The sequence below is a fragment of the Sylvia atricapilla genome, chromosome 2 (genome assembly GCF_009819655.1).
Source record: "Sylvia atricapilla isolate bSylAtr1 chromosome 2, bSylAtr1.pri, whole genome shotgun sequence".
NCBI lineage: Eukaryota > Metazoa > Chordata > Aves > Passeriformes > Sylviidae > Sylvia > Sylvia atricapilla.
Genome location: NC_089141.1, coordinates 67665553 through 67688265, shown reverse-complemented (window position 1 = coordinate 67688265; position 22713 = coordinate 67665553). Strand labels below are relative to the sequence as shown.

The window sequence follows — 22713 nt, the reverse complement described above, 5'->3', positions numbered from 1 at the left end:
CCCATCCACATCCCCAGCCACATCCCCGCTCCTCCTTCCCATCCCCAGCCCCATCCACATCCCCGCTCCTCCTTCCCATCCCCAGCCCCATCCTCGCTCCCCATCCCGCTCCCGGGGGGGAAGGCCCGGGCTGCGCTACCTAGATTGTGCCTTTAAAAACTTCCTGTGTGCCTTGACGGCTTGCTGAGAGGACTGTCCATCATACAGGCGCTTTGTCTGGCAGTCACTGCCATTTGAATTTGACTGACTGAGGAAGCCCGAGTTATTTGTAAAGAACAACAAGGCTTTTCATTCATAATTTCAGTGGGGGGACAGGGTGCTAATGACTGAGCTTGAATAACCAGGGAATGCGGTATTCAAGGCAGGAAGAAGCCCAACTGGCTGCCAAATGAGAGGAAGGGAGGGGAGGGGTGGAGAGGGGGATGTAGGTGAAAGTGCTTGTGTGAAAAGGCAAACAATGAAATCGGGATCACACGCATGTATACAAATACAAATCAGGTTCTCAAAAGGTGAGACAGGCAAAGACAGAAGCAGGAAGGAGAGCGGAGGAAATTCCCGTTTCTATTTCACTGACTTGCCTTCAGAACCAGCTTCTGCAATGCTAAATCCGAGAGGGTCTCAGCAAAAAGGCAGCTCTCTTCCCTCCTGCCGCTCTCTCACCACAGAGAAAATGCTTTCCCTCTCCTAGTCCTTTTTACTGCAGAAAAAATCCTTGGGTTTGAAGCTGGGCTGAATGAAGATTTTGCCTTTGCAGCTTAAGCTCCATCTTCGACCAAACTTGAAAGAACTACTACTAGTCCGGGCTGTGGCCCAGCATCTACCATCTGTATACATAATTTTGCATACTGACCGTCTGATTTAGACATATATTTACATATATTCTCTACCTCTGCAAATACTTTGTCTTCAGAGAAGTCAAATTTTACCTGATGCAAAAATTATTGAACAAAATAAAGGTTGTTGCCTTTATTTCTATTGTCTACATTGGGATTTGAATAGGGCATTAACAGAAATTTCCTTAGCTAAAACAGATTTTATAGAGCCATAATTTGTGTCCCTGTGGAGAAAACAAATCTACAGAGCTAAGAAAGAAAATGGAAATTGAACAGCACATACTTTGGAAAACACAACTGCTTTGACACAACGTACACCATCAGAACTGGATGTAATTTCTGCCAATTTGAATTGTGTTGTGAGTAAGCAACAATAAGAAAACTTAAAATATGTTAAACGGTTTAAACACTTAACCTCAAGAATGAAGGAAGTTTTCCAGTGGGCTTATTTTGCAAGCTTGTTCTGTCAGATGCAGTGGATTTATTGACTATGTTTGTAATGCAATTTCCAATGCTTGCTTTAATTTTCATTATTTAGAACACCATCCTAGGAGCTGCTCTGGACAAGTGGGTTCTCTCCCTGGCCTGGAGCACATAAGACTTTCACTCAGGCTCCAGAAGGAGTCAGGGGCTTATTTAGGAGGAACAGCTCCAAGATTCAGCTTCTCTGTTAATTTCTGCCTTTGTATCTATGAGACTTTTGAAAGTAATAGACCTGCTTAAAATACAGAAAAAGATGATTACAAAACCACAAATGAGATAGGAGTAACTACACCAGATGCAGAGATGGAAGTTTAGAGGAACTGTTTAATTAAGGGGTAGGAGTGGAGGCTCCTGCAGAGATAACCTTGTTTAGATAATAAAACATTTTGTCCTCTTCCCTCTCAAAGTAAGATAATTGTCTAACAGTTCAGAATTTTTAACATGTTCCAATTCTATCAGACACAGATTCTGAAAGTTTGGTTGCGCGGAAGGACTCTGGAGGTCAGAAGGAAATTAACACCTTGGATCTCCATGGGAAGCAGCATGTACCAAGCACAGAGACTGGACTGGGACCTGAGAGTCCTGGATTTCTTGCTTTTGAGGTAAATCACCTCTTTCTTCCTCCCTGTTTTTTCTCACCTCTAAAATGGGCAGTGACATCTCCTGAAAACTAGTTTGAGATCTGTGGAGAAAACTGATAAAATATCCATCATTTTAATTAATGTCACTGATATTGCTACTATAATCAGTGAAAAAAAAAAAAAAAGACAGTACAGATCTGATAGCAGGATCAGGGTATTTCACAATTTTTAATATTTTTAATTGATGTAACCATATAAACAGTATTTTATTTTTATTGTGTTCTGATTTTCAGACAAGTGATGGGGAAACACCAGTTTTTATTTTCCTTTTTATGCAAAATTCATTAGGCTCCAGAAAATTGTTCTGTTCTGCATGCATCACCTCTGCTTTCAGGATGTGCTTGTATGCTTGTATTCAGATGAACACAAGTCTTTCACAACTGAGGAAAACAAAAATAATCTCAGTGAATAGGATAAACATGATTATTTTTATATATATTTGTTCAATCTGCTTCCTTTTGTTCAGAGCAAAATCTGTAAGTCTGACTAGTACATATGCCTTGACTGACTTTGAAGACTTGTGCTACCAATTGCTAATCTCTAGGAGTATGTTTTGAACTGCAGCCTCCAGCACAGAAAAATACCTTATGTTCTGGGACCAGAGTGGCCATCACAGCATGGAGGTCCATGCAGGCTACCTCACACTTCTGGGAGGCTTTTTCCAACTCCACTGCTGACAGTACCAAAGATATTCATTTACCTTTCTACTACATTGCAGTTTAGAGCTAGTTCAGGTATCTCTACATCAGTGGTTTTCTAACTACGATCTGTGAATTCCTATAGACCACTTCTAAATGGGAGGTCTCATAATTTACAATTTTCTAAAAAGTCTGTGCTTCCTCTACATTTTTTCCTCTTCTAAAGCATAGAAAAAGTCTACAGATTGAAGAAATCTGAAAACTACTTATCACATCTCTACTGCTGCAAACCACAGTAGAGATGTGATAAGTCTCTTCATAAAACCTTCTTTCAAATTTCCCATAACTTCTTCCCAATGACCTCTTCCATTTCTTCTGAGTGACTTTAATCACAGGTTAACACATAAATGTCTGCATCCTGCTACAAAATATTTTGGGAATTCCCAAACTAGCACTTACTAACATTTTAATAGGCAATCAGTTGATTTTGCATAAAATTCCAGTATAGTCAAGCCCAGTGTTATCTAGCCTCTAACTGAATGAATCTAGAAAGCACAGTGTTTCAAACACTAACAGACAAGGCCTGTCTGTGCTGTCATTCTCATGATTACTTCTACCAAAGAAACCAAAAACATTAGGAAGAATAGCCTACCAAAAAACAAATACACGACATACACCATAAAAAAGCCTGCCATAATACCAGCTTAGCAAATAAACTTCACTTAGTCCCAATCCACGCCAAATTGTCCCACCTATGAACATTTGGTCTCAAGGTATTTGAGAAGAGAGAATAAATTATAAAATGCATCGTATAAGCTAGAAAGGTTCATAAAGTTGAATTCAAAAAAAACCAATGCTGATTTTATCAAGGACACAAATATAACCAAATAACATTGAATGACACATCAAAGAGCATACTAGCTTTATTAGAACAATTTATATGCAAAAGCTCCACATTATATTAAGTATTAAATGTATGTATCCTTCAGTATAATTTCAGAAGGATCAGGAAAGGGAATTGCTTATTCTTTAAGTTTACATAAGTATATATGGTATTCAACAAGAAAATATCCTTCTGGCCAATGTCCCTCTGTATACTGGGGCAATCACCAGATGGGATAAAGTTACACAGGATCTAGCCTATATCACCTTTAAGGAAGGTGTCTATCATGAGCTAGATCTGAAAATAGTAGTTTAATCAGAGAATATCTGGGCATCACTAAAAGCAGGAGACTAAATCTCTGAGCAGCTGCCAAGCTTGTGGTAGGTATCAGTTCTTTCACATGCAACAGTGCTGATCCTTGTCCCACCAGACTGTGGTTCTAGAACGTAATGTTCATTTTCCCCCTCTTCTCAGGGAAAAGAACTCCAGGATTTCCTTCAGGTAACCTACAACAAAAATTGCAAAAGCAAAACTAAGAGTACTGAGTCAAGGACAAAATTTTCATTATCCAGCTGTTTACAATGAAGTGTGTTTTACTTCTCTGTTTCTCTATACGATTTATCTAAATGGCCTTATCTGCCCTGAGAACCTCAATGAAAGATCAGTAGGCAAAAAAGCTTTACACTTTTAAAAAGCTCTAAAATTCCTTTATGTACTTTAGCTTATTCAGAGTCACAAACATGGAAGATAACCAATTAAAGGTTTACATTTTGGTGGAACTTCTGGACATCAGAAGCAACGTGCAGCCAAACTTAGTCCTTTTAAGATGTGCAGAATCAATATTCCCATACCACTGCATTAACTCATGAGATAATGCATGAAATGTTCTCAAAGTCAGCAAAGTACTGCACTTCCATTCCCTTGCAGGAAAGAATTCCTTATGAATGAATTTCCCTCTCTTTTCAAAGTAAAAGGGGAAACCACTTGTTTTCAGGTCCTGGTCTGAAAATCAAATAAAAACTTGTGGAACAATGTCAGGATGAAGCAGAAAAGTTTCAGCTACTTCAGATGAGTGTATGTCATGTCATACACTTTTCAAATGCATGACAAGGTGCCCCATTTTTCACCTGAAGCCACTGGAATTGCTACTACTCAAATATATCATGGACATACAATAAAACAAATAAATATATGTGTATGTTGGTTTGTACACACACACATAGATATATATAAAACACTCATATTTCTCTGCTGAGAATAAACTCAAGAACTTCATCTCAAAAAACAAGGTCTGCTTGGGCTAAAAGAAAAAAAAAAAAAAAATCATGCAGTGGTTAGACCGAACCACTAGGGGAAACATAATCACATGCATCAAGCCACTCTGCTCTACAAGAAATGTGAGTGAAATGTGAGTGATACATGCAATTCTCCAAAAGCTGGTTCCAAGGTACCATCAGATTAAAAATCTGAGAAATCAGAGTCAAGATTCCAACAAGAACACACACAAGCACATGCACAAAAAAGGAGGACACTTAATTTTTTGCAGATCTGTGCACTATTTATTGTTTACATTTGTGCCAGTTAGCGCACAAATCTTTGCAAGTTTTAGGCTTCTCTTTCAAACTCTTCAGTATCAGGATGCTGTATTCTTGGGGATTTTGCTGGCTTTATTTTTAGCGCTTTTCTTTTTTCTTTTTTTGAGCTTTAAGACAGTGATGCCTCACCACTTCGCACACATGACTGGCTCTGTAAATAAAAATAGCTTCACTGTTTTCAGATCTGTCTTTGAGACTACTCTCTGTATTAAGCATATACACCTGTAGTTGAGAACTGGTGTGAGAATTGATTGCACTACTGACCGGCGGATTTAAAAATAGTGTTATGAACTTTCCATTTTGAACACTATTTATGTACTCAACATAAACGATGATAAATAATATAACAGACCTTTCCCATGTGTATAGGTTTGCACAAAAAGTTCTTAACCTATTTTTGACTTCCCTATGTGGGAGGAAGTGATTTTTGTCTTTCTGCAGTGAGGGAATATTGTGGTTTTTGTTTCCCGGATATTTTAACTCATACTTGTCTCTCACAGCTGAACATTGGATTCAGTGTGGATTGCCTTGCTGAGACAGAGCGCGCAGCCTACGCGCAGGGCACATCTCCGAGGATGCTCACGGGGCTGCCCGGCGCATCCTCAGCAGACGCCAGGCCGCTGGGTGCCCCCTCCCGCGGGGAAGCTCGGGGCAGGCCCGCCGCTCCCTCCGGCGCTGCCCGGCGCCGGGGCTGCTGTCCCCGCGGAGCCGGCCTGACCCGCCGCCCCCCGCCCCGGCGCCGCGCTCCCTCTGCTGGGGAGAGCGACCGCGCCGCCGCCGCTCCCCGGAGCCCCGAGGGTAACGCAGCCCCACCGGGCTGCGGCTCCAGCCCAGGGGCAGCCCCCGACCCGGCGGGAGAGCGCTCCGTCTGCGGGGCCGGGGGTCGAACAGGGTAGGGAGGGGGACGGGCGGCCGGGCTACAGCGGTTCTGTGCGGGCTGTGGAACCCGCCTGAAAGGAAAAGAAGCGAGCCCAGTTTAACTCCGGCCGACCTTATTGTCACCTAAGTATGGAAACTAGTTTGCAGGTTTAGAATATTACTGTTGGAAGAACGGATACTTGCGTACAAAATTAAGAAAACCCGAAGGCCATCCATGTGAGACACAGCCCTCCTTATTTACACGTTTTATGGGGAATGACCACCCCCTCCGCAGAGCGGTGACCAGCAGGTGTAGGAGAGGAAGTGCCTGCGAAATCTCCTCGAGTAGTAGAGGGCTGGTTGGGGTTTTGCACCGAGGGTTGTCCATGTGAATTAGCGCAGCGATTTCTGCCTTACACACGGTGTGTATTTTAAGCAGCGCCACACGTGACACGGGAACATTCGTGCTCGGTGCATGCCTGCCTGGGGACAGGGGTGCGCCTACAGATACGTGTCGGCGCAAGATGCCGCGTAAAACCAACCACAGTGGCTCCGTCAGTGCTTCCAGCTTGGACCAAAGGGACCGAGCTGCGGCCGTGTCAGGAAACGCCCAGAAGACAAACAGTCACCTTCGCGAGCTGGTCGCAGACCGTGTCCCCCGCACGAATGGCAACTGTCTAACATAAAGTTGCAGGGGCTGGGGGGAGGATTTTCAATTTATTAGAGAAAACCCTACACCTCCAGGCCCCCCCGCACAGGCGAAGGCACTCCGCCGGTGCCAGGGACGCAGCGCAGCCCGCGGGCAGGCGCCCGAGGCGCCGGGACCTGCCGCCCGCTCCGCCCCGCTCCGTGCCCCGCTCCGCGCTCCCGCCCGGGCACGGGGGCGCCCTCCGCGCCGCCTAATCGCATTAATCCGCGGGACAATGCCCCAAGTAATCACCCTTCCTGCTCCCTGCGCGGCCGGCGACCGGCGGCTGGAAAGGGCGAAGCGGGGGAGGGGAGGGGCAGAAAGTGTAAACTTTTATTCCACTCGTGAAGAAAAACGGGTGGGAATGAATGGGGAGCACTTGGACACAGGTCTCACGAACGCCCGCAGCGGCGGGGAGAGCGTGCCTTCCTCCCCGCGAAAAGCGAGTGCCCCTCAGTTTCCCTTCCAATCTATCGCCGCCTGCCTCTGAGTAAATACACGAGCACAAAAGCAACCCCGAGCGGCGTGAGACGGCGCACGGAGCAGCCTCCCGTGAGCACAGGCTGCGGCCAGGCCCCGGGAGCGCGGCTGCCGCTCGCCCCGTGCAGCGCGGGGAGCGCCGCGGACGGGCCGGGGCCGGGGCCGGGGCCCGAGCGGCCGGGCTGGTTCGGCGGCAGCAGCACTGCCCCTTTGAATGCCTCCTGCAGCTCGGAGTGCTGGCAGGGCGCTGGGAGCGCCAGTGAATGTAGCCCCGCAGAGCCAATGAGCTGGGACCGGATGCGATATATCCTCTGGGACAACAACTGCTCTGTTCCTCCTCAGATCCACATGACGCCATTTACTGCTGCTTTTGCAGAGAGATCACCCTACCTCCTCCGGAAAGAAAAAGAGAGAGAGGGAGAGAGCGAGCGAGCAGAAAAACGCCGTGCCCCTTCAGCTCAGATCTCAAATCTTCCTCCTCCTCCTCCACCTCCTCCAAACACACAACAACAACCACCACCACAAATCCGCTGCGCTCCCAAAACACACCCCCCCCCCGATTGCAAACCACAGAACTGCCTGCAACACACACGCTCGCAGAGGAGGGAGCGAGAAAGCTAAGAGGGAGAGAGGGGAGAGGAGCCTGCAGCAAGCAGCTTCTCAGCAGAACGGCTACATTGCACAAGCTGCTTTTTTGGAGGAGCTCAGTGGAAGAAAGCTCTGGGATTTTATTTTAGATCCACTTTATTTTGTTTTCTTTGGCTTTTTCCCCTTCCTCCTGATCACTTTGCAACAGCAACAAAAAAGTGACTTGGTATTGGCGATTCGGCCTCCTGTTCATTGAGGGGAAAAAAAGGAAAGTGTGTGTCTGCAAGACTGAGTGATCTCTTTTGAAGAGCAAGGAAAATCCACCCCGATCTGGAGAGGCGTTACGATTATTATTATAGTATATACACGCACACACGTATTTATAATCGATCTGGGGAGAGGCACCTAACTTTTCTCTGGACTTTTTTTTTTTTTTTACATGGTGATCATTCTTACTCTAATTTGCAAGCTGGACTAAAGCAGAGTTTGGAAAAGAAAAATTTTTTTTTTTTTGCTTTAGGGTTGGATTTATTTGCAAACCGCAGGAAGAAGAAAATACAAGAGAGAGAGGGGTTTGGTGCAGCGCCGCGATCACGGTGAGAGCCTTTTCCTTCTTTGCAAAACAAGCTTTTCAGTAACCTCCTCCCCCCCCCCCCGCCTTGGTTGCTCCAAGAAAACTCGTAGAAATGTTTGAGGCCGATCCCTTTTCCATTCGTACAGGTTCTCCCTCTCCCCCCCTTCCCTTCTCCTTCCTTTCTCAGAGAGGAGCTGGAGGTGGGATTTCGGAGCGGTTTCTCTCCGGGGAGGGGTGGGGGGAGCTCCGTGGGGTTAGCGGGCTGCGCCGCGTTCGCGCCCCGCCGGGGTGCCCCGGGGGTGCGGAAGGCTGCGCGGGGGGCGGAGGGCTGCGCGGGCGCCGCGGAGTGCCCGCGGGGGCTGCGAGCGGGGCGGGGGGTGCGCCGGAGGAGCCGCAGCTCCGGCGTGTTCTCGCTGCTGCGGGGAGCCGGGCACGGAGGTCCTGTGCGCTCCTGCCTCGCTGGGCACGCGTGGGTTTCCGACAAGCCCCGGGGGAGGTGAAGGGAGGGCGCAGCGGGGTTGGCGAGCGTCGGGGCTGTTTGTCCCCAGGTCTTGGGGGAGAAGGAGCAACCCGCCTTTCAGTGCGTGATTTACGCCTGTCTGTAGTGGCGTCAGGAGATCCGTGCGATTCGGAAGTGAGTGTACGTCTGGTACAAATATATATGTGTGTCTGTGCACGCTTAGATATTTCCTCTGTGATGAAATTAATTCGATCTGTAAGACGAGGAAAGTCGTTCCCTAAGTTCTTCTATGCAGAGGACATGTATGGAGAAGGAAAAGCCACTTTTTTTTTTTTTTTTTTTTTTTTTTTTTTTTTTTTTTTTTTTTTTTGGCTTGGCTTGCTTCGTGACAACCTCCTTCTCCCATTAAAAAAAAAAAAAAAAAAAAAAAAAAAAAAAAAAAAAAAAAAAAAAAAAGCTGCTGGTGTTTCAGCAAGCTATTTGTGTGTCACTTTGCCCCACCCCGATGGTAAAGTCCCTTTTGCCCTAATCCATAGTCTGATCACACACTCGGCCCTTAATGGGGGTTTCAAAGCACTTTGAAAGAAGAGGAGGTGGTTGGTGTGTGTGCGGTGGGAATGGGGGTGGGGGTGCCTTGCACAGGCTCGGGCCACAAAACAGAAATTCACGGGCAGAGGACTTCTCTCCCTTAGGCTTCGCCCTTCCTCGGCCGGCGGTACACGGGTTTTTTCCACAGCATGCAAGAAGCCCCTCGCGTTTTAAACCTCCCCAAGTGTGCCGAACGCGAAACCCGTCCTTCTCGCTCACCCTTATGCCAAGCCCAGCTAAAAAAAGTTAGTGATCCTGGCACTTGAGCTCGGTGAGAGTGGACTTTGCCTCTTAGAAGTGGGAAATCGTGTTATCACACACATGCACACACAAAAAGGCAAATCTGCTTCTCTTGCTATTGGGGGATGCAAAAGGGAGAAGTATTAGGTCAGAGGAGGGAGGCATGTCCATTCCCTTAAGGATTTTCAGTCAAATGCAGGTTTGCAAATGTGCTGGTTCTTTGCATCCTGTCCTGTTAGCGGATCTATCAAGGGGAGAAAAAACGGAGAGCACCCGGCTCGGCCTGATGCCCCATTGGAAATGCCTCCTGGGTCCCTCCGGGCTGGGGCGGAGCTGGGCGGGCTGAAGGTCAGGCAATTTGCAGAATATGCGTAAAATAAGAGGAGCTTTTCCAGCGGCAGGCTTTGTGAAGTTGAATGGGTGCTTAGGGCAAGGCGAGAGGGGGTAATCTGCCTTTTGCCCAGCTGTCCCGGAGGTGTTGTCTGAACCGTCTGCAGGGCGCCTGGCACTTCCCGGGAGGGGAAGCTCCTTTAGCATCTCCTGGGGGAGGGCAAGGGGGAAGAGTTAAAAGGAAACATGGGTTTGACTTTCTGATAAGGCGGCTGAAGCAGCCCCCTCCCACCTCCCAGCCCAGAGGATGTCTCCTGGTTATCTCCAGGTTGTCTGCACTCTCCGGCGGGCGAGGGGCTGTCGCCTCCCACCTGCTGCGCGCCCCCCGCCCGAGATGGAGTTGGAGGCGGGGAGGGAAGCGCAGACCGGAGGCTGCTTTTCCAGCTCCCACCTTGGCGTCTGAGGGGTGCTCCGCCACCGATCCCCGGGTCGTCTGAAGCGCCTTCAGGTCAGGGTCAGCTTTACTTTTGCAGTGGGTTGTCATTTCTGGAGAGGCAGGGGTTGATCCGGTGTACCCTCTAGGCTGACTGGGGCTGCTGGAAACCTGGTCGTGGAGGAGAGATAGGGCTGCCAATTACTCTCAAGAATGGGGAAAGCATTTCATTTTCTATTATTTTTTATCTACAGACAGCTTCAGAGGAGGGGAACGTCTACTTAGGCTGTTGGTTGAAACTTTTAGTATGGCAGAGGTTTTAATTTGGAGGGAAAAAAAAAAAAAAAGCATAAGCAATGCTTCAAGCCAAGTTTGTGAGACTTTAGGGTGTTGGGGTTTTTTTTTTGGGGGGGGGGGGGTAAGCAGGGGGAAGAAATGAACACCGTAACATATATCCTGTGTCCAAAACCAGGATTTAGCAATACTTAAAATAAGTGGTCATTCTTAAAAGTTAGGGATTTGTCTATATGATTTTTGGGTGGTTTTTTTTAAACAAAAAATGCTTGAAGGAGGGGAGCCAGGAGTTAAAAGGTTAAATGTTTTGCATTGATGTTAGAATAAAGACAGTGTCTTGAGATACTCTTTGTTAAACTGTTTGACTATATTTTATTATACTGCAGTACAGTATTATTGTTGGTAACTGATGTGTACAGAGTAACACTATGGTGCTCCTTCTAGGTATAATTGGAGACATTGTGTGGTCCCTGTAAGAAGTTTGGTTCCTGCTTGGGTTTTAATTGTAAAATATTGTCCTGGATTTTTGTATAGGTAATTGGATTTTGGAGCCACTTCAAAATGTGATAAAGGCAAAACAAATATTAACTGATTTAGAGGGCAGTACTTGAAACTTGTGCATATTTGACTGGAAGTTATTTGCAAGTTCTCATCTTCCGTGTCTTTTACTGGGATTTCATTTAAATTGTAAAGTCTGCATTTCTACTTTGTAGTTAACGGTCCTTTCAAGTAGTATTCACAATCAAGTAGACTTCTTGGATGCTGGCATTAGTTGATTATGTTATGCATGCCTCTATCCCACAAGCCACTCTCGATAATATTTACAATTTGAAATGTAGTCTATGGAATTTTTTATGCATGAAAAAAAAAAAAAAGCAACTCTCAAACAACTGTGGTAGCATTGCTTTTGTAGTATTGAGCCTTAAAATAACAATCACAGTGGTGTGCACCAGTATGACACACACTAAAATACTGGAGAGAGATATTTTTACTTCTGCTGTTGAAGTTTTTGGTAGCACTAACTCATTTAATGTCTAGCCTCAAACATTTTATTGCTATTTAGTGTTTTTCTTGGGACCACTGGTATTAAACTAAAATTTCCTATTTACATCATGTAGAGTTTAATGTGTAAAGAAACTAGCCTACCAAAATATTATCCAGTTTTAAACAAAATTGAAGAATTATGTGTCTGTCATCAGCAGGTCACATTACACTTGCTAAATACTTGCAGGATAGTTTGTTTGGGGTTTTTTTAGTATAAGGTTTTCAGTAGCCTGATGTGAAAAGAAGTGTCACTTCAAGTGGCTGAAATGTAATCACTTTAAAGGCCATGGTCTAACCAGAAGATGGCCTGGGAACCCTCAGTTAGCAGGAGTCTAATTCCCAGACTTTCCAGAGCCACAGGTTAAGCTGCATGGTCCTAGGGAAGAATCCTCTTTAAGCTCTCCACAGCAGTAGGCAGAACAGGCCAAGGGAAGTGCGCTCAGCTGACTGCTGCCTGTGCTTGTCCCAGATGTGACTCCTTTTTTTTAATGGCTGATGCATTACTTGATTGTCTGCGGTACTGTGGGGTCCTGCAGGCTTGAAAGGCTGCTGGAGAGAGCATGAGATGTGTTGCAATAGTGAATCCTCTCTTTGTTGCTCCAGGATTTCAGATGTGTTCTAAGCCTGGCGGGGTGAGCAAGCTTCCGGGCCCTGATGGAGACTCAGCACGGCAGCGGGTCGCAGCCCTTGCTACAGGCTCGGCGTGACAGCGGGAGGCCGCACGGGGAGCCCGACCTGCGGGATGTCCTGATGCAGCAGGTTCACGTCCTGTCCTTGGACCAGATCAGAGCTATCCGAAACACGAATGAATACACGGAGGGGCCTACGGTGGCCCCACGGCCAGGGGTCAAGTCTTCACCTCGGGTAACAACCCAGCCCAAAAATGAAAGGCCCCATGGCTTGCCTGAGCATCGTCATTTTAGCCGGATCCAGCACACGCAAACGCACGCGTCTCCTCGAGCGCCTCTGTCCCGATCCATCAGCACGGTCAGCACAGGCTCACGGAGCAGTACGAGGACAAGTACGAGCAGTAATTCATCAGAGCAAAGACTTCTGGGATCATCTTCGGCACCAGTTGCTGACGGGATAGTCCGAATGCAGCCCAAGTCTGAGCTCAAGTCCAGTGAGCTGAAGCCACTGAGCAAAGAAGACTTGGGAGCACACAGCTACAGGTGTGAGGACTGTGGAAAGTGTAAGTGTAAGGAGTGCACTTATCCAAGGACCCTCCCCTCATGTTGGATCTGTGACAAGCAGTGTCTTTGCTCAGCCCAGAACGTGGTTGATTACGGGACATGCGTTTGCTGTGTGAAGGGGCTCTTCTATCACTGCTCTAATGATGATGAGGACAACTGTGCTGACAACCCCTGCTCCTGCAGTCAGTCACATTGCTGCACTAGGTGGTCCGCCATGGGCGTAGTGTCCCTCTTTCTGCCTTGCTTGTGGTGTTACCTACCAGCCAAGGGTTGCCTTAAGTTGTGCCAGGGCTGTTACGACCGGGTAAATCGGCCTGGGTGCCGCTGTAAACACTCCAACACCGTTTGCTGCAAAGTTCCCAGCGTACCCCCCAGGAACTTTGAAAAGCCGACATAGCAGCATCACTAGCCAGAAATACTAAAGTAACACGGATTATTATTTTAACGTACATATGCAACCAACTAAGCAGCTATGGTCTTGGCACTGTAGTAGAAGGGTTGGGGATGTACTTTGCTGTTTGCAGTGAAATGCTTTTCTGTGTGTGTGCCATCTTAACTGATACGCTTGTTAGAATCCAGCTAGTGGCATACAGGGGAAAAAAAGGGATGCAGTACATTGTGACCCACATATTGCATAAGCTAAAGCAACACAGACACTCCTAGGCAACTCTATTGTTTGTGAATAGTACTTGCAAAATTTGTAAATTAGCAAATTACTCCTTTTTTTTTTCATTGTTTTCTGCCAGAGATAATGTCGTATATTTTTGTACATACAATAATATTTTCAACTGTGAAAAAGTAAGTGCTGTCATAAGACATGGCACAGTCACAAAATATTATACTAATATGTTGTACATTCGGAAGAATGTGAATCAATCAGTATGTTTTTAGATTGTATTTTGTCTTACGGAAACCTTCTATTACAAGACTTTGATTTCCCTTTGGACTTCATGTATATTGTACAGTTACAGTAAAATTCAGCCTTTATTTTCTAATTTTTTCAACATATTGTTTAGTGTAAAGAATATTTATTTGAAGTTTTATTATTTTATAAAAAGAAATATTTATTTTAAGAGGCATCTTACAAATGTCACCCCTTTTTATGAGGACGTCATAGTTGCTGCAAACAAGGGGTGAACGATGCATATGTTCACTATAAAATAGAAAATATATTAACGTTTGAAATTAAACTGGGCTACTTGTCATTTTTTCCCCCCATTTATTGTTTCGAGCTGGGAGAACTTATACTTCTAATCGCAAACTTCACAGTGCTGTAGTCACTGTGAGCCTAATGTGAAATGAAAAAGATTTTTAAAGTGTATTCTTTTGTTCTCGTTTACTTCCTCACCTGAAAACAATGCAGGATTTTTGCTCCCTTCTTTGCACAAATGTCCCATATACCGTTCCTGCAACAGAAAAGGAAAACGCACACAGGAAAATGCATTAATTCATTCCAGACTAGGACTAATAGGCACTGAAAGCTTGGCCTGTTCTGTAAGTGATGAGCTTTTGTGCTTCAAATAGGAAATAAGTAATCATTCACAAAAAATGTTAGGCTTGCATGGCTTTACTCAGTTAGAGGGAGGAGGGAAAAAATGTAATTAATATGGTCAATGCAAAAAGCTTGCAGGACTATTTGTTAAAGTTAGAAGAATATGCCAGAGGGAATGATAGATCTGAATGCAGTCCAGCCTTATGTCAAACATTTGCCTTGCTTGTAAGAAGAAAGTTGCTTGATCTGTCATTTGTGGCAGTTACCTTCCACTGAGGTCAAAATCCTTTCCCTGCCAAGTTTCCCACCGGAAGCCTAGAGAATGATTTACCTTTCTTTATTAACAAACTATCATTTCCTGTTCTGAGCATGTCTCTCCAAGTTTAAAGGTCTTAATGTTCAATTTTATTTATACATTTCTTAAGCTGGCATGTAAGAATAGTTGTAAGTATTTTTAAGCTGGCGCTTAAAAAAGTCTCCCAGCCTTTTCTGAACCTCCTCCAAGAAAAACAAGTTATTACTTATAAATTAAGAACTCACTAAAAGTTGAAAAACAGAGCATTGAGTAAATGTTCTGTCTTTTTGCCTCTTAATTTTCATCTCAGATCTGGTATTTGGATGATTTTACATAGGTCTGTAGTACTCAAGAATCTTACGCTGTGTGTTTGTGCATATTGGTTATCAATCACCAAGGGAAATTAAAAAGTGTTTGTTCTCTTTTTTTTTTTTTTTTTTTTTTTTTTTTTTTTTTTTTTTTTTCTTTTTCTTTTGTTGTTGTTGTTGTTGTTGTTGTTGTTGTTGTTGTTGTTTTTGGGTTTTTTCTTACCTCTGATGAAAAATATAAGCTGGTTTTCTTTTCTCTCTGCATCAGCTGGCTGGACACCTTGGTGTACAAAGATGAACAGTATATATTTAGCTTTCTGAGTGGAATTTGCCAGAAAGAAGGTAGCTTATGTAAAATGTACAATTTGTCCATATTTAAAGTGCATCAGTATACTGTAACTGAGTAGTGGAGAGTGTATGTGAGATTGTGCTTGGCTGCTGATAAACAGAGATTTTTATTATTTCCTTATGGGGACTTTTACCAATTTTGCTCTTGAAGGGGGTTGATAAGCATAATGTGTTTCCATTCATTGAATGTAGCTCTTGAACTAGGTTAGGTGCTTAGGCTTAAACTATCCCGGGTTAGTCTTGCTGGATGTTCATGAAAACAAGCATTAGGGGAGTCTTTGACCTTTAGGCTCTATGTTGGAAACCCCAAATCCCACCGATTTCAGTAGAGGGTAAATCCAGTGTTTTCACTGGACTGATGAACTTGACCAAATTGAAGGCAAGCCCTGTTTTTTCAGTGATTTATGTTTCAGTCAAAGATAACTACAGAAAGCTGAAGGTGAAGTTGGAAAACTGGCATGGCTGAGCAGCATAGCAGTCAAAGAGGGTGCAATTCAAAAGTCCTACAAGCTGAAGTCCAATACTAAAATTGTGGATGTGTTATCTTTTTGCAGTATAGTAAGTTCTCTGTCTGCCTCGTTAGGTTCTTAAGGGAAAAGGAAAACCATCTTCTTGTTGACAGTGAAATTTGAAACTGGTTTAAACACTGAGCAATGGTTGTCACTTTTCACTGGGTTCTTAGTCAGGATAAAATAGTGGATCCCCCCACTCCAGGAAAGCCCATTACCAGAAACTGGATAGGGTGTGTGACTCTTGGTTAACAGGGTTGTAGGGAAGTGTGGCCTGTTGGGCTAACTATGGCACTGGGGTCTGGCCTTCAGTTAGTATGGATTGATGTTTGTGCCCACTAGACTCTTAAAAGCTGGCTTGTGTATAGTAGTTAACATCCTAATATTGCACTTAATTAGATAAGGTTTAGTATTCTAAATAAAACCAAAATCTTGCCTCAAGCAGATTAGATTGTTTTAATAAGAATTAAGAGGGCTTTTCAAGTGGATTGAGATAATGTTATTAAAGCATGCCTACTTTATCCTTTGAGATAGGAAAGTGGAGGTCCAAGTAAGGAAAATTTTCCATACACAGGTTTTGAGGATAACCATGAAAGTCATGCTTGATATACATCATATAAGACTTTAATTTTAGGCTGCTAGTAAGTCATGAGAGAGAGCAAAACCCTTAATATTGCTCCATTTGTTCTGTTGTTGCTTCAGAGTTTTGATCTGTTAACTTACAGATTTCATAAGGTTTAAGGTATAGAGACTTGCAGGATTGGAGTGACAGTTGACAATGGAACAATGGAAACAAATGGAATTTTTTTCAAATTATTTTTCTGTATGATGTAAGCTACAAATAAGTACATCAAATTTAGAGAAATTCAGAAATTCATCTATTAATATCCTCAAGATTTTTTTTCATACTTTGCTCTTTAATGTTTTGAAACTTGATTATAATTTCTTTTTTGAGATAGGGATCATAGCATTAAAAAAAAAAGAAAAAAAGAAAAAGAAAGAGACTTGGATTCAAGTGGAGAATAAATAGTGCTTTTGATGGAAATAAAATGTGTTCCTAAAGGATTTGATCTCATATTCAGGTGAGTATTTACAATCAATGCGTTTACCAAATCAGTCTTCAAAAGCCAAAAATTCTCCAAGTGCAAAAGTGCAGTAGTTAAGTGGTCATGATTAACACAACAGATTTTTTTGCACATTCTTACTAAACTCCTAGCATTTAAATATACAGTATTACCTGTATTACCCTTTTCACTTTTAGTAAAATACAAAATAATTAGTTTTTGTAATGACCTCAATCTTAGGTCTTTTTCTCAGGTGGCAGGAAGAGAGCAGAATGCATTTCTGTTCCACAGTGGAACATTTAAATATTTTTAGGACATAACAGTTGAGAAAGATGGATTTGAACAGTCTGTCTTGTCTCAGATGTTCCTAGATGGGTGCAGGTACAGCAAGTAACAATGATTTTATCTGCTGAGACTAATTTCTCAATCAGTCACTGGGGCAGAGTCCCAGGAAGAAATTGGCTGAATATGAGAGCACGCTTGATTGAGTAGTGTCTGTAATGTCTGTAAGAGTAGTATTGAATAGATGTCTTACTGAAAATATCAGCATTTGTCATGTTGGGTCATCATAAATAATTCAGTTACAGATTGGGATTGCAGGTACACAGCACACCAGACATGGGACTGCAGGTGACAAAGCACACCAAATCCTTAGCAATGAAAATACTTGGCTGTTTTCCTCTTTATGCGATCTGATTTTAAACTGGAATCTTACCAAAAAAAAAAAAAGTCTCCTTGAAGTCAAGACAGTTTGACTCAAAAAACACATGCATATAAAGTGCAGATATGTATAGTACTTTTGACTTCAAAAATATTTCATGTTTCAATCTGTGGACTCCTATGTGTTATTTCTCTTCTTTTTGAAATATTATTCTTTCTCGTCCTTATTCCTTTCCTTGATCTTCCTTGGCCATAATGCATAAAGGTTTATTGCCACTTATAGGACAAAAGAGGAGGATGAAACATGCTTTTCTCATTATATTCTGTGCCTGAAACTGATTACCTGGCTGCACATATCCTGCATTTTCAGAAATATAAAGGGTTTTATCCATTCATGTGACATTGAATCCACTATTCCAGAAAAATCTTATTTTCATTGTTTTAGTGTGAATTTTATTACTCAAGAAGGCTCTGCGTGTCTTTGTTTTAACCCACTGGCACTGTGTTTCAGATGAAAGAGGCAGAGGTGTTACTACCATAAAAGTGTGAACTGCTGCTGTTCCTCTGCCACAGGGATTGTTCAGTAGAGAGTCAGTGTAATTACCTCTGGACATGAGTAGCAGTGATTTTGTTTGAAACAGGGTGGGAGTTCAGTGTTTTCAACCTTGGGAGAAGGCAACAGAGGCTGTGCTGCATATCAGAAGTTTCTCTTTATGCGTGGTGTAAGAAACTTTTATTTTTTTCTCTGACTTAACTGTGCATGCTGGTTGCAGAAGCTTAGGGCTAAAATGCTCAAATTGCTAAACTAAAATGGATCAGTTCCCATTTCAGCAGAAGTTACCAATAATCAGAAGCTTTGACAATGTAGTCTGCTATTATGTAGGAATATTTATAGATATTTTAAAACTTTGAGGTTTAAGTTACATTTTAGAATGGTCTTGCCAAGGGAGATAATCTGTTTCTGAAAGGTAAGGAACTGTATAATCAGAGGAGCTCTGCTTTCCTGAAAGACTGCTGTATTTCCAAATACAAACCACTTGGTGAACCTGAGATATGTTACAAGAGATAGCACTTGATGCCATTTAGGAGTTGCAGGCACAAGTTTCACTTGGAGAATCTGAGCTGGTACACAAGGGTGTATTAGGAGGAATCACCAACTTACAGACATAGAAAGTCCCTTGAACAAAGGGAGTTTTTTACTTTTTCTTTTTTACAGTCACGTTATTTTGATCCAGAAGGGGTGTATATGAATGAGTCATAAATCTTGTTGTCGTTGCTATGTTTACTCATGAAAGAATGTATTGATGCTCTTATAGTGTGCCTCAAAAAACCACACCATAATGGAAAATCTTTAAATGACCAAACTTACCACTGTCATCTTCAAAAATGAATACAGATGTCAAGGCTGTAGATGTAGATGTCAAGCCATGTTTCAAAATCAGTTGCACTGTAAGTAAATTGCACTAATTGGTTATGTTAAAACTATGTTGCTATATATAATTAGACACAGTTCCACTTTAGGTCTCAATATCAACTCAGACCTTTGTCAGCTTCCTCTGTAGTGCAGTTTTGATTTACTTAAAGTGTTGTTGCTTCTTGTAAGATACATATAAAAGTTGGTGTATCACAAACTGTCAAATGCATTAAGTGAGCAGTTTTTCTTCCCTCTCATTTCTCTTTCACAAAGCATTGCAAAGAGGAGGAAATTGTGAAATGGTTGTATTTGCTTTGGGTCATTTTATTTATGAATTTTGTTTAATTATCATAGAGTGCTAATTTGATGGAATGCTGTTTTGTGATTTCCTCCCCTCTCTCCCCATCCTCCTCAGAGTCTCTCCCCTGAAGTATATGGCAGTATGAAATATGTAATAGAGCAGTTAAGGGAACAAGAATTCACTGTGAACTTAACCTAAGTGCAGCTGCATTAGATAGTAAGCCGAAGCAGGAGCATCAATGCCTTCTTGCAGAACTCATTGAATGCATTGTATCTTTCACCAGTAGGCTTACCCTCTTCTACCTCTGCTGCTCTGCAGATGAAGATTATGCAGTTGTTTATCATGTATATGTTTTTAGACCTCAGTGTCTTTTCTTTTTTGGAGAAACATTATGTTCATTCTTTAAAAGTAGTGCATGTTACTAAAAAAAACAACTAGCCACATGTGAAGGTTATCTTAACTGCCCACTGCCTACTACTCTCAATACTACTATTCTTGGGGAGGAAGGCTCTCCTCACACCTCTTCATCCCAAGTGGACGGAAAAGACTGTGTGAGTTGTTCTGAAATACATATGGTTGGGGGAAGGCATGGGTTATGGTATAAAAGGTGAACTTCCCATCAGGGCTGTGCCTGACCTGTCCTGTCCTGCGCACACACACAATTGCTGCACAAAGTCTGAAAGCGTGCAGCAGCGTTTCTGACCACTTCTACTCATAATCAGACAGTAGGTGGAAATGTTCCTGGACAATGGATTGCAATTGCCCACGCTAATGAAGCATTAAGACTTTGCCTGATGTGAGTTAAGCATGAGCCAAAAAGTACTCTCCCCGAGCTATTCCCTACCACATTTCAGGAGTTATTCCCAAAGGTCAGCTTGCCAGCAGCTCCTTCTTTTACAGGTTAAAGGAGTTGCCCAGCATGGACACTGTCCTTTTGGGGCCAGCTGGAACATAGTGCCCAGGAACATTCTTGGATAGATTTATTTGCAGTCCAGGAGGAGAGAGATCCCTCCCACATTTCAAGGGAAATTCACTCACAAAACCAGACATTCTCATGAGTTCAGATGACACAATCTAATCCTCGAGTAGAAACTTAAATACACTGAAGCAACCTACTTAATTTTTTATCTTAAAGGAGTAAGGTACTTGACAAGGTAACTTTTTAGAATTTTGCAAAGCTGAAGTGACTGGAGCACTTGCTCCAATGTAGTTACTGACACTGTTAGTTTTGTAACTAACCTGAACTAATAATTTTTTTTTTTTTTGTTTGGGGAAATGGCATTCATTTTTTTCTAATTATTTCTTAAGTATGTACTGACATGTCATAAAAACAGACTTTTTCTCCTATATTTTCTTTCACTTAAAAGTAAGATCTAGTATGTCACAGCACTTGATTATTAAAAATTAATTGAGATGGTGTTTCTTGCTTTTGGAAATTACATACATCTCTGAAGAAAACAGTCACAAAAGACAGTTTCCTTCCATGGTAATCATTACAACTTCATCTTTTCCCAAAATATGGAAAGTGCTCTCTCTTTGTTGCTTTCAGCCCTGTGCTCTCTTAGCCCCAAGGTTATAGAGTGGGTGGCTTATGGAACCTTGAGATTGCTTAGTGATTTTGCAGACTTTCACAGAGAAAAACCGGTGTGTAAAATATTGCACTTGAGCTTAACCTGTGAGAGGACAGATTTCATTAAAATATTTCAAGTGTATGCAAAATATATTTCTACATACATGCAGTCTGAGGGATGCGGCTCAGACTGGGAGAGAAAAGGACTCAAAATTCACCCCTTAAGATCTCTGCTTTAGAAAAAGGAATCAATATCGATTATTTTTTTGAAGTTGATAAATTAGGCTAAGTGAAATATTAGACAGAAATATATTTTCTTTGGTTTATTAAATGTGTCCAAGATTTGTGCTGTTTACATTTCACGTAGTTTTTATCCAAAGACCTCACATCATCTGCAGGATTGGTGGGTGAAATGCCTGGCCTCACTGGAGGCAATGACAAAATTCTCCTTGACCTCCTTGAAACTTTGTATAGACAAGAGGTGAATTCCTGAATATGTACTGATTGAGCATACACTTGAATGGGTATCCTGGGAAAATCCCAGCTGCCTAGGGGAATAAAAAAAGTTTATAATTGCATGACACACACTTTTGAATCAAGGAGTAGCTATCTTAGTTTAGGGTTTTTAACCTTCGTTCTGATCCTGTTTAACTTACTCTGCTACTACGATAATTTATTCCTACCACTGCTGTAGGATATACGTAGTTGCTTGCTTTAGGCATCAATCTTTTATATTTTGCTGAGAGATTCTGTTTTGGGGGTTAATTCCATTGAGGGTTCTGTAGGTTCCTGTTAGGCTTTTTTGCTGACAGACTTGTGCTGATAAAAGCTTGTGTATAGACTTTCTCCCTTTATTTCAGCTTACTGTTATCAAACCATTCTTGTATACTGAAGCTGCAACAGTTTGAATTCAGTGTAGCTCAGCTCATGCAAAAAACTGTAGGGAGAGTATTCATTTGGTTTAGCGGACAGTCTGGTTAATTGGAATAGGCTCGTTCATACTAGTAGTATCTGCACAGTGTTTTGTGAGTGTTACTAAATCAGCTCTGAGTGCTACCTGAAGTTACATGAGTGAAAACACGCTTCAAGTACAGTGAGCTGCTGTCAGACAGAAGTGTCAGTGTATACGAGCATTGCTTTCATCTGAGATGTCCATTAAAATGGGTAAAATATTGTTAAAGTTGCATTTCTACATCACGCATTATATCAACTGTAGATACAGATATATAGAGAAATAGGTAAATAGATATGTACACATCACAATTACATCTTTCTTTGGGGGAATGAGTAATGGAATGACTGTATTTCACTGTTACCAATATACCTCTTCCAAAGTATTGACTTTTGCTATAACATTTTCTCGTGGTTTTTAAATGCTACCATGAAAGGTGCTCCTTTCTCCCACCCCTGAGAGAGACCATCTGCAGAGTGGAGTCCATCTGCCCTGTACTCTGTATATTGAATCTCCCAGGCGTGGCATGATGGTCCAGTAAACAGGACAGCTTTTTTCCACTTTGTACGCTCAGTGACAAATGAGTGATGAAAATATGGGGTTTTTTATTACTAATCATATAAATATAGCAACTTTGAAAGCTTTTGTCAATTCCCGAAGCAGCCGATAGGCAGCTCTTGTGCAGATACACAGATATGCAGAACTACTAGTTTGGGAGGAGATATCATCACAGGACTGAGTGATAAAGAGAAGGATGAGTGCACAGATATGATGTGGTATAGAAACCAACCATGAGCAGCAGTGGCCATGAAATGATGAGGGGTGGGTTTATTGTTGGTGGGACTTTACTGAGAGATTCAATCCCACAGTAGTACAGACACTAAGTAGATACAAAGAACATTAATTTCTAAATTTCTAAATTTAGGTACTTAAACCTGCAATTATCCACATGTGATT

The 22713-nt window shown here is 42.7% G+C and overlaps 1 protein-coding gene and 1 long non-coding RNA gene across 4 annotated transcripts in view; both read left to right on the top strand.

The window, feature by feature from the left end:
• Positions 1-22713, top strand: part of LOC136357834 (uncharacterized) — a 732797-nt gene that overhangs the window by 514110 nt on the left and 195974 nt on the right. The gene's annotated exons all lie outside the window — the stretch shown is intronic.
• SPRY2 (sprouty RTK signaling antagonist 2) lies at positions 7412-14033 on the top strand. The gene is made up of 2 exons (XM_066313434.1): positions 7412-8283; positions 12254-14033. Exon 2 carries the CDS (start codon positions 12305-12307, stop codon positions 13238-13240), a length of 936 nt encoding a protein of 311 aa, XP_066169531.1. The 5' UTR covers positions 7412-8283; positions 12254-12304; the 3' UTR covers positions 13241-14033.